Source organism: Wyeomyia smithii, chromosome 1, assembly GCF_029784165.1.
Source record: "Wyeomyia smithii strain HCP4-BCI-WySm-NY-G18 chromosome 1, ASM2978416v1, whole genome shotgun sequence".
Taxonomy (NCBI): Eukaryota; Metazoa; Arthropoda; class Insecta; order Diptera; family Culicidae; genus Wyeomyia; species Wyeomyia smithii.
Window position 1 is genome coordinate 140,330,474 of NC_073694.1, and position 17,736 is coordinate 140,348,209.

General features: G+C 43.9%; 1 protein-coding gene across 1 annotated transcript; it reads left to right on the forward strand.

Moving 5' to 3' along the window:
* The first annotated feature begins 478 nt into the window (after positions 1-478).
* LOC129717238 (uncharacterized) lies at positions 479-10,043 on the forward strand. Its single transcript, XM_055667094.1, has 6 exons — positions 479-745; positions 797-907; positions 2,618-2,983; positions 4,997-5,027; positions 8,326-8,873; positions 9,972-10,043. The coding sequence occupies exons 1-6, from the start codon at positions 479-481 to the stop codon at positions 10,041-10,043; spliced, it is 1,395 nt and encodes a 464-aa protein (XP_055523069.1).
* The last annotated feature ends 7,693 nt before the right edge of the window (positions 10,044-17,736 follow it).

The following is a 17,736-nucleotide window of genomic DNA, read 5'->3' on the forward strand; positions in this document are numbered from 1 at the left end:
AAAAATCGACCTTGAAAGTTTTATTCAATTTTCACTGTTTAACAATGAAGTGATAATGAAAATCGAAGAATCTCAAAATTGTCCATCATTTTATCAATCCAACGACATATTGATTATTGTGATCCATCATAGACCTTTCTTCTTCCACAAGTATATGTGAGCGCTTTCACGAACACATGCAGGTTTTTGGTTGCAAATAATAAACAAACCATCACCGGACCGGTTTTTGAAAAATGGTACGAAAACGAATTTACATTTGCTCTGTATTTGCGCAAACTTTGAACTTTAATTTTAGGATTGTGAAGCTGCAGTACAAAGGTATCGCGAAAAGGTGAAAATGTGTTATGGTATTGATCCATTCTCACTAAAAACGACACCGCAAGAAGTTCCGTTAACAGTCACATTTGCCAATATCTACCAATTTTTAGTTTTGGATCCCAATCCGTTCGCTGGTGAACCGAAAAATTGTGAGAGAGGTATGGATGCAATTCTTTATTATAAAAACGGATGGGTGCAAAACATTTCCGGCCGAAAAATACAGGATAAACATATAGTGCACGGAGTTGTTCGACATTCGTTTGCGTTAAATGAAAATTCGCTTCGTCCCTGGATTTTGATAGACGAACATGGAAAAATTCTTGCTGCACATTGCAACTGTGCTATCGGAATCCTGGAAGCATGTAGTCACATCGGAGCCACGCTATTTGGCCTTGAAGGAATTCGAACATCTTTACTCGAGAAAAAGGTTATTTGGTGTATGGTATAAGATTATGTAATTTTTAGTTCCTATTTTCAGCTATCTGTAACTGATTTGCCGGCATATTGGCGAAAAACTCCGGCAAATATTAGTGAGAACCTATACAAAAAAGTACGTGAAATCGACTTCGGCAAGCGCATTCATAAAACCGTGGCTTTGATATGAGCCGTTGAGAGCAAAAGTGGTACATGTGCCATTTTAACACTTTTTGGGTTTTTTGCATAAATTGATGCAGAACGCAATAACGTACTAGAATATCTAAGAAAAACCAACATCTGATAACCTAAACCAAAGCCAGAACAATTTTTGGTAATTAACATAATCACCATTTCGTTGAGAGCAAAAGTGGTACATGTCCAGTCTGTGCATATTAGATGAATTGCAAGTCGAAGATCTTAGGATATAGAACAATCATGTCTTCAGCAAAGTTGGTCAAGTGATTGAGTACTTTCAGATGAAGATCTGTCTGTTTTGGAATTTTCTCGCTGCGTGGCGCTAGTGTACCCGTGATTATTTTGTAACAGAAAGAGTTACATCTATTTCAGTATCAACTCGTATGCTGTGGCCAATTTAAAAGATAACTCTCTGAGATTTTTTATATAGATATATATTTACACACTGGACCCAGGTTTGGCTTTAGGCAGGCCACCGATAGCCTTCCGGAAGATCCAGAAAACCGTAATTGAGGTCAATTTTTTAAAACGATTCTAAAGCTTCCTAATTTTTTCGAAACTGCTTCTGCGGGATTGACTAGAAACGAAATGATTTCACCGAAAGATCCGGAACTAGCGTAAAATGTCAATTTTCAAAAGTGTTCCTAAAGCTTCCTGTTTTTTTTTTCGAGACCAATTCTAGAAGGAAAATGATCTTTTAACGAAATATGCTCCAAGATGGCCACCACGTGAACCACTGGTACTACCATAAGATTAATTTTTAAAAAACAGTCCCACTTTTTTCTAAACCACTCCCAGACGAAAATAAATGATCTTATGACAGAATGTTACTCAAATTTACCATCAGATAGCCTTCCGAAAGATCCGGAGTTACCGTAAACGAGATTAATTTTGAAAAACAGGTCCTAGTCCCATCTGGATACGGTGTATATTTTTCCAAGGCTGTATCATATTTTCAGTTCACTCATTTGTCGCTCCTATAACTACATACACTGTCTGCTTTAATGAACAGGTTCTAGTATTTTCCGTGCTTTTTTTTTTCGAAACTATCACATGCAAAAATATACCATAATATCAAAGAAAAGCCGAGATCTGATAACTTGTACCAGAGTTATAGCCAAAGTATTTTTCAGTTTTCCTCTTCTACGGTATTTCTAGATCCGGAGGGCAAACGAAAGTCTACCGAAAGTTGAACCCGGGTCCATAGTGTAGTTATTATCGACCAAATAGCAATTCTAAAGATACCAGGGTATTTTCCTTTGAATTGGCCCCAGTCGATCTAGATTATTTAAAATGTGTAAAAATCATTCTATAGTACTCAATCACTTGAATAACTCTGCTGAAGACATGAATGTTTTAAGTTTTAAGATTAGCGAGCTATGATGCATCCTGCATGCTTAGACTGGACATGTACCACTTTTGCTCTCAACGTTTTTTGGTTGTCATTATTTTTCCCATAGAACAAAAGTGGTACATGTTTTTCCATTGAAGTTTGTGTAAGTTTCTCAACCAGAACTAGTTTTGCTTTCATGTACCGTCTTTTGAAACCTTTCCAGCAATGATTTAGTGCAGTTATGTTGTGAAAAATTGTTGAAAATAATTTACTATTTGAGTGTTTTCGTTTATCGCGTCTCCTGAAAAATTTACTCAATGGCACATGTACCACTTTTGCTCTCAACGGCTCATATATCCATCTAGTACTTACCAGCACCGATGTCGAGAACTTTTGATATTGCTACAAGAAGATGGCTTGAATGTTGCTGCTTCCAATTTATACTGCGGTGAAATCAACATGGATTACAGTTGTGCAACCTGTACGAACGACTCACGCATTAAAGAACAATTGAGTGCATACAACCTCCAATCACTTCATGACCCATCAAATACTTATTCGACGGCTGAATTGATAGAAGTCGCATCCGAATACGTTCAGAGCATTCCAAATAATCCAGAAATGATAAAAAAAATAAACGAATTAACAACCGAACGAAGCGACTCTATGTGGTGGAATGTATTCAGAAGTGGACGTGTCACTGCTTCCAATATAAAAGACGTATTTTTTTTTTTTTTTTTAAGGTGGCGGGGAAATCTGCAAACAGACACCTGAGAAGAGAACTCAGGGTGTGGGGATGAGAGTAGGGGAGAGATGCTGGGGTAGTTACACTCGCCCAGGCACCTACTGATCCCTGTCCCGACCTACTAAAACCCCTCCAGTCTCCAGCCCTGATCTTCCCGGAACGACGGTTAAGTATTACGTCGGGGAGTGGCTTTTGTGCGTGATGCACCCTCTTTACTCTTATAACCTCCTAGCTAACTACCTGGAGACTGGTAATTAGCTACCACTGGTGTGTTGGTGGTTGACCCGCCACACACGTTGCAGCTCCAGGACAATCTGAGAGGCGGCCGCGTTCCAGATGTCCGGGTCGTCGCACATTCTCCGGACTAGATTGTCCGGAGTAGTGCCAGGCCCGCTCACAGCCATCATGTTGCTCCTCGCTCTTACGAAACGGGGGCATAAGAAGAAGACATGCTCAGCAGTCTCCTCCTCCTCCACGCACTCGGGACACATGGGGGACACCGCGTGTCCGAACCTGTGCAGATATTGCCTGAAACAACCATGGCCTGACAGGATTTGTGTCAGGTGGAAGTTCACTTCACCATGTCGTCTCCCGACCCAGCCGGATATCTCCGGTATGAGTCGGTGCGTCCATCTGCCTTTTGTGGAGTTGGACCATTCCCGCTGCCAGCGGAGCATCGAGAATGACCTTCTGGTACCTCGTATGCCCCTTGTGTCACGTTGGTCGAAACACTCTCTGTCCTCCTTGATGGCGATGCTGATAGGCATCATGCCGGACAAGACACAGATTGCATCGTATGAAACCGTACGATACGCACTCGCAACTCTCAGGCACATGAGCCTGTAAGTACTTTCCAGTTTACCACGGTAACTGTTAGTACCTAGCACTCTGGATCACACTGGCCCACCATACCTTAGTATGGACGAAACCACGCTGGCAAGAAGTCTTCGCTTGCTGCCATAAACCGCTGAGCTATTGGACATCATACGAGATAGTGCTGCAATAGCCGATGAGGCCCTCTTACAGGCATAGTCGACGTGACTCCCGAACGTGAGCTTGTCGTCCACCATAACCCCCAAGAGCTTCAGGGATCGCTTCGAGGTGATGGTGCAGTCTCCGACTCTGACCACCGCCTTTTGCTCCGATTTACGGTTGTTCACAATCGTGACCTCTGTCTTATGATGCGCGAGCTCCAGTTTCCTGGAGCGCATCCAGTCCTCGACCTTGCGTATACAGTGCGCGGCCGTCAACTCGACCTCCTCGATAGACTCGCCGTAAACCTCCAGCGTTATGTCGTCTGCAAAGCCGACGATCACAACCCCTACAGGGAACTTGAGTTTCAACACTCCGTCATACATGACATTCCACAACACCGGGCCCAGGATAGAACCTTGCGGAACTCCTGCGGTAATTGGGACGCACTTCTGACCCTCCTCCTTGTCGTAAACAAGTACTCCATTCTGGAAATAATTTTCCAGAATCTTGTACAGCGACACCGGTACATGGATGCTCCTGAGCGCGAGCGCTATGGAGTCCCAACTGGCACTATTGAACGCATTCTTCACGTCGAGCGTGACGATTGCGCAGTAGCGTATTCCCCTTCTCTTGCGCTGGATTGCTACCTCCGCCGTCTTGATGACGGAAGAGATTGCGTCAAGCGTGGACCTGCCCTTCCGGAAGCCGAACTGGTTACTTGCCAGACCGTGTACACCCTCCGTGTACCTCACCAGTCTGTTGAGGATGATCCTCTCAAGCACCTTGCCCGCGGTGTCCAGCAGGCAGATAGGCCTATATGCCGATGGGTCCCCTGGCGATTTCCCAGCCTTCGGCAATAAGACCAGTCTCTGCCGCTTCCACCTGTCCGGAAAGAGACAGTTATCCAGGCACCTCTGCATGACTGCCCTGAACAGCCCGGGGGCCGTTTTTATCGCCAGCCTGATCGCCAGGTTAGGGATACCATCCGGTCCCGGTGCCTTGCTCACCTTAAGGGGTTTGGCTATCACGATGAGTTCCTCATGCGTAACCCTTGCCTCCTACCCTGCCTCGACCCGGCTGTCGTCGCTCACGGATTGGATGCTCGGCAGGTTGGCCGACCATCTCTGGTCTATGTCTGAGATACTGGCGTGGAAAGAGTCCCTCGATGATACGCTCAAGCATCGCTGGTGATCGCTCTGCAGGCGCCAGCGCACCTTTAGTCTTGGCCATTACGATCCTGTAGGCGTCACCCCACGGATTTGTATTGGCACTCGCACATAGCCTATCGAAGCAGGCCCTCTTGCTGGCCTTTATCGCACTCTTTAGCATCGATCTTGCCGAACTGAATGCTGCGCGGCGCTCTGTCCTCTCTTCTTCGTTTCGCGCACGCTGCATCCTCCGTCTTGCACGGAGGCACGCACTGCGAAGGTCGGCTATCGCGTCCGTCCACCAGTAAACCGGTGGCTTTCCATTCCTAGGTTGGCGAGTCCTAGGCATGGTGGCGTCGCACGCCCGCGATAGCATAGCAACTAGTTGGTCAGCAGTCGGGCGGAGCCAACTGCCCCCCTCGCGCTCCCTTCTCATTGCCTCTTCGAATACCTCGGCATCAAAGTGCGATGTCTTCCACCCGCGAACGGTCGGAGTGTTGGCTCTACCCGTCGCTTGCCGCCTCTCGTTGTTGTCTACACTATAACAGACCGCCTGGTGGTCGCTATTAGTGTAGCCATCGTCTACCCTCCAGTTCTTGATCAGTCCTGGGCTGGAGAACGTCACGTCGATGATCGACTCCGCACCATTTCTGCTAAATATACTTTTGTTCCCAACGTTGGCCAGATCTAGGTTGAGCATTGCAAAAGCCCCCAACAGGATCTGGCCCCTCTGGTTCGTGAAGCGACTTCCCCACTCAACAGCCCAAGCGTTGAAGTCGCCCGCCACCACCAACGGCGTTAGGCCCGTTAGCTCCATGGATAGGAGGTCGACCATCTGGGTGAACCTTTCGGTAGACCAACGTGGCGGAGCATAGCAACTGCAGTAGAACACTCCGTTCACCTTAGCAACTACGTACCCTTCTTCTGAGGTTGAGACAACCTCCTGAACCGGAAACTTGCTCGTCGTACATATGGCCGCCAAACTGGACTTATCCGCAACCCAGTTACCGTTTCCGGGAGGGATACGGTAGGGATCCGATATGACGGCGATGTCCGACAACGACTCAGTGGCTGCTTGGTGTAGCAGCTGCTGAGCCGCGAAGCAATGGTTCAGGTTCAGTTGCGTCACCCTTACGCCCGTGGTTTCGCAGCCGGCTTACCGGCTGGGCACCTGGGGCCTCCCATAAAGTGTTTGGCGTCCCGTTTCCCGGAACATACCATGCACTTGAGAGACTCCCCACAGTCCTTTGCTTTATGGCCTGCACCTCCACATCGCCTGCACAGCTGGCTCCTATCGGGCCCCTTGCAGGTCCAGGACTTATGTCCGCCCTCGAAGCACCGGAAGCAAATGTCTGGTTGCTGTAGTATGCCCAGAGGACATACAGACCAGCCGACCTTCAACTTGCCCTCTTTCAGGGCCAGGTTAGCGTCCGCCGACGGTAGTCGGAAGGTAGCTATCTGGGTCCCCGCCGGACCTTTGCGGAGGCGGATTGACTCCTTAGCCACTTCCACCCCGCACTTCACTTTTAGGGCTTGTGCAATGTCGCACCCCTCAGTGATTTCGTCCATGTTTTTAAGCTGGAGAGTCACTTCTGAGGTGAGTGCCCGCACTTGCACCTCCTTCCCTAGGACCTTTTCAGCTACCGTTTTGTAGGTAGCCCCCTTGTTCTTGGCGTCCTTCCGGAGCTCAAGTATCATCTCGCCAGTGCGAGATCGGCGGATACTCCGCACATCCGCCCCCAGATCCTTGAGATGGGTTTCCCCCCTCATCTTCTTCAAGACTTCTGAGTACTTCGACCCATCCGTCTTGAGTATGAGGGCATCACCCCTACTCCGCGCCTTTTTGACATTTTTCGGTCCTCTGGCCGCTCCGCCATCATGTCGCGTCGCACCTTCCCGACGCTTCCTACCCTCTACGGTAGTCCAAGGGTTGCCCGTAGCCTCCACTTGTGCCTTTTCCGCGGTGGACCTTGAACCGGTTGGCGTGTGTTCCCGTGGGAGTAGCACGACCAATCGTTTCTTGGTGTTCCCGGGGGCCGTTTCCCCCGGGGACTGCCTCGTTCGCTTAGCGACCTGCCCCATGGAGCAGACCGACGCGAACGAGGGGCGTCTGTCTGCACCTCTTTAGATGCAGTCGCCCTCCCGGTCCTGGCCGCTTTCTCGGCCGCCTTCACCCGAGCTACGAGTTCTTCGTGCTCCTTTCTAGCTTCATCAATGGTGCTCCGAAGCAGGAGGAGGCTCTGCTTCAGGTCGTCAGCGATGTTTCGCCTGTTCGCCAAGAATTCGATTATGGCATCGAGTTGTTCAGACAGCGCCGCCACTCTTGACCGCGTGTCCATACACCTTTCGACGGCCTTGACTAGCAAGGGACCGTCTACCGAGATGTCTGGTGTGGACACCGACGGATTCGCCGTTTTTCCACCTCCAGACTTCGCCGCATCCGTCTCCGCCTTCTTCTGCGGAGACCGCTCGATGCCACCTCTTGCGAAGGGATTTTGTAATCCCTCCGCACTCGTCTCTTTCGTTTTGAATGTGTTCATCTTGATGTTCAATGGGTCCCCCTTCCAGCCGCTATCCTTGTCCATGGTGGAGTAGTTGCCTATGTGGTCCCATGGTGGTCTATGCCGAAGCAGTGAGGTCATGGCTAGGGTAAGCAGCCATAGCGCCTAATGGGCAACTATGACTCCACCGACCGGCGCAAGTCAGGAACAACCATCTGATCCTACTCCTGCCTGATTCCCACCAGGAAATAGACTCGGAACGTACTGGAAGGCCTGCCAGGTTTTATGGGACGGAGACCCCTGCACCGGGTACCACCTCGCCATTTCAAGCCGTTGTCACACGACTTTACTAAGGGAGCTCGATGCAGGTGCCAGCCCGAGGATGGGGTACCATTCGAAATCCAGCTCATATCCGTTCACTACGCTGCCAGTTGCCATAATCGGGACCTTACTGGCATCAGTCCCGATGGGCGGGTAAGTGCTTTTGGGTGTTGGGAGCGGCTCTATTCGCTCCGTCAGAGGTGCTTTCGGGTGATTGTGGCTTTTGCGAGGAGTCGACTGTCCCTGGTCCGACGCTCACCACCCCTAGGCGACCTCCCGCTGCTGGTCCGGGACTGTTCGGTACTGTCAGTGGTCACACCTGTATTTTGCGCCCTCGACGATCGCCACACGTCGACCCGTGGTGGCATGCAGCTCTGCCAGATATAAAAGACGTATGTAGCACTCAAATAGCTAGGCCATCAGTATCCCTTATCAAAAGGATCTGTTATCCTAATGAGACAACGTTTTCTACTTCAGCGACCAAGTATGGTAAGAAAAATGAGGAAAAAGCTATTGACCAATTATACCGTGCGGTTAAACATTTGCATCAAAACTTGCGGAAGAGTAAATCAGGGCTGATTATTTACGATAAATATCCGCTTATGGGAGCATCGCCGGATGCAATTTTTTCTTGTGATTGTCATGGTTCAATTACGGTTGAGGTGAAATGTCCTTTCACAGCCCGATTCTGTTCAGATATGACTACAACGTTACTACAACTCAAGGATTCTTTTGTTAGTCGTAATGATTCGGGAGAAATTGTTTTAAATACAAAGCACAAATACTTTTTTCAGGCTATGATGCAATTATACGTATGTAAGGCAAATTTCGGATATTTTTACGTATGGTCTCCTAATCAAGTGTTACTGTTTGAAATTAAAAAAAGAGATGAGTTCTGGTTAAACTGTGAAAACATGGTGGTAGCTTTTTTTAAAAATGTTATTTTTCCTGAGTTAGTTTGCAAGAAATATACGAAGAAATAAAACAAACTAATCTGTATCTGTATTCAATAAGGATGTGTGAACAAAAAAAAATGAATAAAGATTAACGGAAAGGAACAATACTAGGACACAAGTTTACAAGGGCTGCTGTTATGGTTAGTATTTGATCAGTTGCGGGAATATTATTGTTCCAGTACTCGAGCATGGCTATGGGAATGATGTCCGATAATATGAGAAACTTTTGCCGGAGTACTCCAATTAATCTCTCCACGTGGATTCTTAACGAGGATAGTTCTTTTGAGTAAACTGCATCCAATGGCTGTAACTGATGGTTTTTCTTCTTGAAAGCTGGATATGCAACAGTTGCGATTAATGGAACCAGCAAGTCGTCAATTAAAAAACCTTGGTCAGCCATCACGAAGTCTCCTTCTCTAATATGATTTAAAAACCCAGAAGACTTCACGATTTCTTTGTCAGAGGCTCGTCCTCCAAATGCCTCAGATACAAACAATATACTACCAGATGCGCTGATTCCAACTAACACTTTGATAGTATTGTGTTTTTTATAATTTAAGAAGAAATTGGCAACCGCAATCATGGCTTTTGGATTTGGGCATTCAATGCATATTTCGAAGCAGTCTATAAAGCCTGTAGTACACTCTTTGTCTAATGGTCAAATATTTGACCTTCTGACATAATTATTTGACATCATGGTTGTTGTTTGCCCGTGTTTGCCCCATGTTAAAATTGGAGAGTGACAAATAATTATCTTTGACCAAATTTTTATCTATCAAAAAGTGACAAATATTTGACGCTCGGTCAAAGAGTGTACTACAGGCTTAATAACTGTAACAGCATCGTTGTACTTTTTGCGAAAAGCAGTCGGCATATGTTGCTTTAAAACATTTCGTGACGGAAATCGCACTAAAGCTTTCATAAACGGATAAATCGCATTAACGGTTTCATAAAAATAGTTTGAAATTGTTGTTTGGTTTAAATTGTACCAATAACCGAGAGAACAAAATGGCTCATTTAGTCGCAATTTGCGCAACGTTAATATCAACGTTTTTTCTTTAGTTAGTCCATGAAATTCGGGTGAATTTTGATCCAATGCTTCGTACAGATGTTTTAAAGTACGCCCGCAACTAAGCCCTGTGAAATAACGTCATTTGGTGTCGTTTGTTTCAAGCGAAAAAATTGAAAGTTGCGTAGCTCCTTTTTTTGTACATAAATTTCGTTGCAACCTGTCTTTTTGATCCCGAAGATAAAGAACTTCTTTCTCAGACTTGTATAATGCTGCCTTCTACTGCTCTATTTCCTTTTCCATGCATGTTTCCGTTTGAACACATACGTCAGTGTGGTAAGTGAACGTTGTTGACGAACTGGATGATCCGGATTCATACGAATGACTTTGATCCGTATCGATAATATCGTCCACTGTAGTTATCGGTTGTGATTTGGTGATATCATCATGTAGAATGGAATTTTTACCAACCAGTGATGCGTTTCTGTATTGAAAGTAAATAACATTTAATGTAAATTATATAATAGAAATATCCCCCTGAGCACACCCAAATGTATACAACATATAAGGGTTCTTTGAATTTATATATAGACATTCAAACTATGCATTTTTTCACTAGATTTTTTTGATACGTACTCCTTTGATTCGATTCCTGAAACGACTTGAATAACAGATTGATCCATGGACGTAACACAAATACGAGGATCGCAGCCATCGGTAATGTTGGTTGTTCCATTTACGCAACCAGTTTCTGTCGACTGAAACGAAAGCCTGCATAAAAAGGTTCTGCTGATTTTAAGCTCACGATATTTATTTTTTTTTGTTCACTTACTCTTTTGTTGTCTCGAAGTCAGTTTCCGGTTCGTGCTGGAATGTCTGATTCGAAGAAAATATATCCGAGTCCTGTAAATACAGAGTTGGAGCCTAGTCGACATCTTCCTCTTCCGAAAGTTTGCTGGTTTTCCCCGAACGAAGTGTCTGCCGCAAATTCTGTGATGAGCAGCAGGAAAAGTTTTTAACCGACATGCTTCAACCCAAATTGCAAGCCGCTTTTCGGCTAAATGTCGTTCTGGAAGAGCACACCGTTTGTTCACCGCAGGCAGCCGGTGTAAGCTATATGTCCTATCGCTTGAATAGACGTAACACGAACTAAGAACGCACTTTATAACCATTTTCAAGAACAAATAAAATTTTTCGTTTGAACTGCTCATTGCTGACTTTTTGGTTGAAAATAAATTGATTTTACACGATTACACAACCAGGCCTGTATTGGTGAGATCTGGCGTAGAAAGCTCTATGTGGTTACATCAGTATAACCGTTTGAAATCTTTCATTCCGACGTTACATCTTGGTTTTAGTTTTCGCAGAATGTATCTCGATATAGTGCGGTTAGACGTAGTCCTACGTCAAAAAAGTACGAAGGCAATTCTGACTTTCTATGTTCCCTTTCGTGTATTGGAGCCGAGTTGATATAATTAGTCCAAAGTTTTCACGAACTAGCATGATCAGTGAACTGTCCACCATACATTTTTCTAAGCTTATTTAATTTAATTTATTAAAAATTCATCTGACAGAGTGTGTGTCTTAATGAAAAACTTAATACTAGAACAATGTCAATAAATAATTACAATAAGGTTACCTAACGCGAATTCTATTTTTAAAAGCTTTACCAGTTATGTTAAAATCGAACGCATCTGCTACTGTGTTAAAGCTGGCCGACATGAAGCGTATTGGGTCAAATTGCCCATACTGTGCATTGCGTTGAGGCAGGTTCAACAGCGATCTTGGTCTGAGAGATCGTTCGGGGGCATATATATCCTGGTAGCCGAGGATTTCCGGAGCATCGATTTCATTTAGAAGAACTTTACCAATGAATGCAGCTTGCGCTTCGAATCGTCTCTGCTCAAGAGTTTGCATTCCTAAAAGCCGACAGCGATCAGTGTAGGCTGGCAGATTAGAGGGATTGCGCCAAGGGAGGAATCTTACCGTATATCGTACAAATTTACGTCGCACGGATTCAATTCTGGCAATCCAGGAGTTATGGAATGGACACCATACAACGGAGCAGAATTCTAAGATAGACCGCACAAGAGAGAAATACAGCGATCTGAGACAAAACGGATCACGGAACTCGTTGGCTATCTTAAACATGAATCCGAGTTGTCGATTAGCTTTAGCGATGATTTCGTTGTAGTGCAGCTTGAAAGATAGCGCAGTATCTAAAATAACTCCTAGGCCTCGAATTTGTGTCACTTTAGATAAAGGCTGACCCGACATAGTGTAGTCGAATAAGATTGGCTTCCTTGTCCGATAGAAGGAGATGACACTACATTTCTGAATGCTTACAGAAAGAAGGTTTCTAGAACACCATAGGCTAAAAATATCCACCAGTTGCTGGAGCTCAACGCAGTCCGCATAACTTCTCACGACTTTAAAGAGTTTAACGTCATCGGCGTACAATTTACGGCAACCTTCCGGAAGTAACAGAGAAATATCATTGATGAATATCATGAAGAGTAGCGGCCCTAGGTTGCTACCTTGCGGGACTCCAGAGACATTCGTGAACTGCGCAGAAAACTCACTTCCTATCTTCACACACAGTGTTCGATTCATCAAGTAGGAACCAAACCATTGAACGAGAACAGATTAAACTCCAAGTTTTTCAAGTTTAGCTAGAAGTATCCTGTGGTCTACTCGATCGAACGCTGCTTTCAGATCGGTGTATATTGCATCTATTTGAGCACCGTTACTCATGTTTCGCAAGCAAGTCGAAGAGAATTCGGCTAAATTAGTCGTTATCGAGCGTTTCGGGTGGAAACCATGTTGATCCGACGTGATGTAATGTTTGCAGCTGGCGAATAGGGCGTCGTTCACAATTATTTCCATCACCTCAGAGCATGCGCAGGGAGATGTGATGCCTCTATAGTTTTGTACATCACGTCTATCCCCTTTTTTGTGCACGGGAAACATAATGGAAAATTTCCAGCTGGATGGAAATACGCATTGCCGAATAGATAAGTTGAACAACAGGCATAACGGGTGAATAAGGACAGAGGCACATCGTTTAGGAACGCACGACGGAGTTCCATCTGGGCCAACTGCAAAGGATGATTTCAGTTTATCAGGCAGGTTGAAATCAAAAACATCTCTAGAAAGGCCACTCAAAGCAGTATCAACCTGAGCATCGGAAGCAGTATGCTCATGAAAGTTGCGCTGAAAACTACGGGCAAACAGAGTGCATTTATCAAACAGAGTCCTGCCGTGACAATCGCCGAGAAACATATCCACTGGTAACCCTTCTTCTTTGCGCTTAGAATTAACGAATGACCAAAATAAACGCGGATTTCGTCTGAGGTTGCCCTGCATCCTGGAGGTGTACAGTTTGTAGAGGTAGCGGTTGTATGTTCTATATAAGTTACTGATTCGGTTGAATCGCAGCTTCGTAGCCGGGCAGCGCGCTTTGCAATAGTTTCGCACTGCGTCTTGAGATGACGAAGGCGAGAATTGGACCAGGCGGGTTTTCTTATTGGTCTTCGTGGAGGAACAATACGACCGATTGCAGAATTGATAGCACAGTTGAAATACTCTATGGCATCATTTACAGGTGGAGAGGATTCTAAGAATTGCCAATCGATGTCAGAAATAGCCATGCTTAGCGATTCGAAATCAGCTCTGCGAAAGTCAAGACTTGGAGCGTCAACTAAGTCTTCAAACTGCACGGGTGGAGTTACATTTATCGGTATATCTAATGTTGGGTGATTCATTTCAAGCGGCAGCAAAGACTCACTAGCTTTAACAATTTCGCATGCGGTGGTGTCGTTCACTAGTATCAGGTCAAGTAGATGGTCTTGGTTGTTAGTAGCGTGATTCACTTGGGTCAGGTTGTGCAAACTAAACCCATCTAGTAGAGCGAAGCAGGCGATAGATATACGTGAATGAAGCAAATCAACTGAAACTGTACCGTCGCTATCCCGTTTCCAAATTAATCCCGGCTGATTATAGTCTCCAAACAGCAACGAGAGATCGTTGTGGTTCAAGCGAGAGAAGACAGAGTTGATCGAGCTGATATGGTTTTCAACAGAGGTAATGTCGGAACTGCGAGCGGGAGGAAGATAGAGTACTCCCAAACTAATACTACGAGTTGGCAGGGAGATTTTAATCCAGAGCTGTTCAATGGTGTCACTTATAGTAGCAGGGTCTACACAGCTATTCAGGCGTATAGAAACAGCTATTAGGACACTACCACCACGCGTCTTACAACTGTTGTGATGATTGCGATCGCACCGATATACAGTGAATAAACGATCGTCGAGCCAGGTCTCGGTTAAAACAATAATATCGTAGTCACATTCGGTAGCCGTCAAGAATCATCTGCCAACAAAGAGAGAGATTGGTTGCTGGGTGCACCCGCCAAGCATTTTGAGATCGCACCAATTGTTTTTCAACCGAATCCCAAAGTTGCTTAGGGGCCATCCACATACCACGTGGACAGCTTGGGGGGGGTAGTGGAATGTCCACGGTTCTTACAAAAAAAAAAAAGAATTTATATGTGCATTTGTCCATGAGGGGGGGATATGTGTTTACACGCCTGCGCCTTTTGTTCTGCATGTAGACAAACTTTTGCAAATCAACCCATTTTTAACCCAAATGACTACCTGATTTCCATTATTTTCGATGAATACAACTTCGCGACGAATGAGCGGTTTCACAACAGCCCATACACCTTACAAAATCTCCTCCACAGTATTGCCATACACTGTCCGTGATGCAATCAAACTGCCGGATGTTTCTTTAACAAACCGTCACTTGAAGAATGAAGCAGAAAGCGATTATTTGTTCGCCGACTGTGCTCACCCGAGCTTTCCTCACTATCATTCCGTTTTTGTTTTTGAACTGCGACCTCTTCATTTACAGTCTACATTCGCTTGAAGAAATAAATAAATAAATAAATAAAATATATTGCGAATTATTTTCTGTGTATAAAAATCACAGGAAGGTTGTATGCAAAGCCACGACCGCAAGGTTGAAGTAGAATACTTTTACAAGAAAGATAACCCGGCTGCTTGCGTGTCAGTCATTTTTTCTAGTAAAAAAACGTTGACCGTTCATTGGCAGTATTGTAATTTCTTTTTGTTTGATATTTTGAATGAAGTTCATTGGATATTTTTAAATTTTGTGCAAATGAGAAGTTGAAGTGCTGCCGAATTGTAAAATGCACATTTGATACGACATTATTAAACAGGAACGGAACAAAAGCTATAGATAAGCTATAGATTCGCCTTACCGTGGTGAAATGTACAGCTCTTTCTAAGGCGAAGTAGAGCTATACATTTCAACACATTTCGTCTTGCCGAATCGCATCGCGCCGTTATTTGCGTTCTGCATGACCGTAGCCAAACACTAAGCGACGCAAACACGTAATAATAGTCAGAGTATGTATGTAGATGAAGATAATTAACTTTGGATTATAGCGCAAAACGAGAAAATATTAACTCTTCAAATATTCATTTGTGTTCAGTTGTTCAATTTAATATCCGATGAAATGTCTGTTTATTATCTGATGAAGCTCTTATATAGGCTAAATGATGCATTCCCAATTTACTTGGACCATAACTCTGCCGACCGTGCTTGGGAAAGCGCGGTATAACGACCAATCAGAGGTCGAATTTTGTGTTTTGACAAGGCTTAAGAATTTTCAATAGAACAATAGTTCGAATGATAAAATTGCAATTTCATGCATTTGGTAGGAATCTTAGAAGATTTTCTAATCGATTGCTGTAAAAACGAAGGAAATCCATCGAAAACTAACCGATTTATTAGCATTTGAAATTGGACATATTTCTCACTTTATTCAGTTTTAGATTTTCATTTCACATCCTTATGTAGCCGAACTTCCTGAGAGAAGTATTCTACTTCAAAAAAATCTTTGAAAAAAATTCTGTTTAACGTATTCTTTCAAACGAAATGTTCTAATATAAAGGTTATGAAGTGGTTTAACATGTGAATACATAAAATTACCATTGTTCGGCGAAATGAGTGATTTCACCATACCAATGTACATAGACCACTCTGACTTCATATATATTTCACTGGAGTCCTCGTATCGTTTCGGAACAGAGTGGTCTATGTACATAAACATAAATAAAAATGACGTTAACTCGTATAAAATGGCTAGTGTCACATGTTATATGATATACATGGTATGTCACATGTAACATGTGACGTGTAACATTACATGTAACACATGTTACATATTACTTGATATTCGACATGTTACGTTTTTCGTGTTACATTACGTGTAACATGTTACAAATCACGTATAACATGTTACAGGACAAGTGACAAGTTACATATCACATGTAATTTGTTACATGTCACATGTTACATGATTATATTACCTCGAATCATGTACATAGACCACTCTGTTCCGAAACAAAATGTCCATTCTGTTTCGGACGAAATTTCAACATGGTATAAATCAGCTTTAAAGTTCGATTTTTCGAAATTTTTCTAGTCTCCTAACTTCAGCTTCTTGAGTAGATGCGGTGTATGCAAAACACTCGTTCTTAAAAAAATGGTCTTTAGACCACTCTGTTCCGCAACGGCTCATATAATACTTTTATACCCCGTCCACCCTACACCGCATATCACCTGATATCAGATGATTCGTGCTGTCGAGGCCATATCATCGTTCATATCACCTGATATCCCATACAATCGAGCTGTCATCGGATATCACCTCTGTTACATGATATCGCGGATATCATGTTCGAAAACCAATAAAAAACAGATTTGCAGCAGTTGGCAACACGGCCCAAAGACATTTGACGCAACCCTAAAAATTTCGAAATTCGCGTTGCATGCGAAAAAGAAGGAAACATTTTTACTCTTGTCTTGCGCACATTCTGACCATTGCATATGAGAGTTTGCGTTGGTGCGAGCCAACTAGCTGACATCTCTATCCTAATTACATTGCTCTTGTTGTCTTGTTTTTGCCTTGACCTGTTTTTGTTTTCTTCTCTTTTCAATCACCGAAGCAAATGTCGAACCATATCATCTGACTGTAGTGTGAACCAGGAGGGATCTATCTGTCAAACATCGTGTAACCAACATGCAACATGCAATTCGCGTTGCATGCGAGAAAAAAGAAAGGAAATATTTTTGCTATTTTCATCCCGCACATTTTGACAACTGTATATGAGAGTGCGCGTTGATGTGAGCCAACTAGCTGACATCTCTACGGTCTACGGACATCTCAACGGTAGCGACTAATAATAAAATTTAACAGCTAAATAAAATCGACCAACCAGAGAGGGCTTTTACTTTGACAGAACTTTGGGTGATTTTTGGTTTCCCTTGTCACGTCCTGTCCTAGGATCAAATCCCTGTCAGTTTGAGCACAGATAACAGATATCCAAGCTAGAACAAAAAACTCCAGAAATCGTGTGTAAGATTTCAAATTCTTACTCGTTTGGAATGCTACCGACATCTTTCTACAACGTGCGACTTTAACCACTTTAGTGATGGCAGCGCTGGATTATAGTCAAAACTGCCAGACGAATGAAAATTTTCACAGATTATAGAGTCGCTGTTTTTGCAACGATATAACACTGTTTTTGTGAGGTTTGTGTATTTTTTTCATATCAACACTAAAACAAACAAATTTATCGCAAATATAAACTGGGATTGGAGAGAATTGTCGATTATGTACAAATTACGACTACTCAAAAATTTTACATTAAAAAAAGGCAACGCTTCTTATTCCAATAATATCGATAAGAGCTGAAAAAATATCGATTTTATCGAATCCTTGACCAC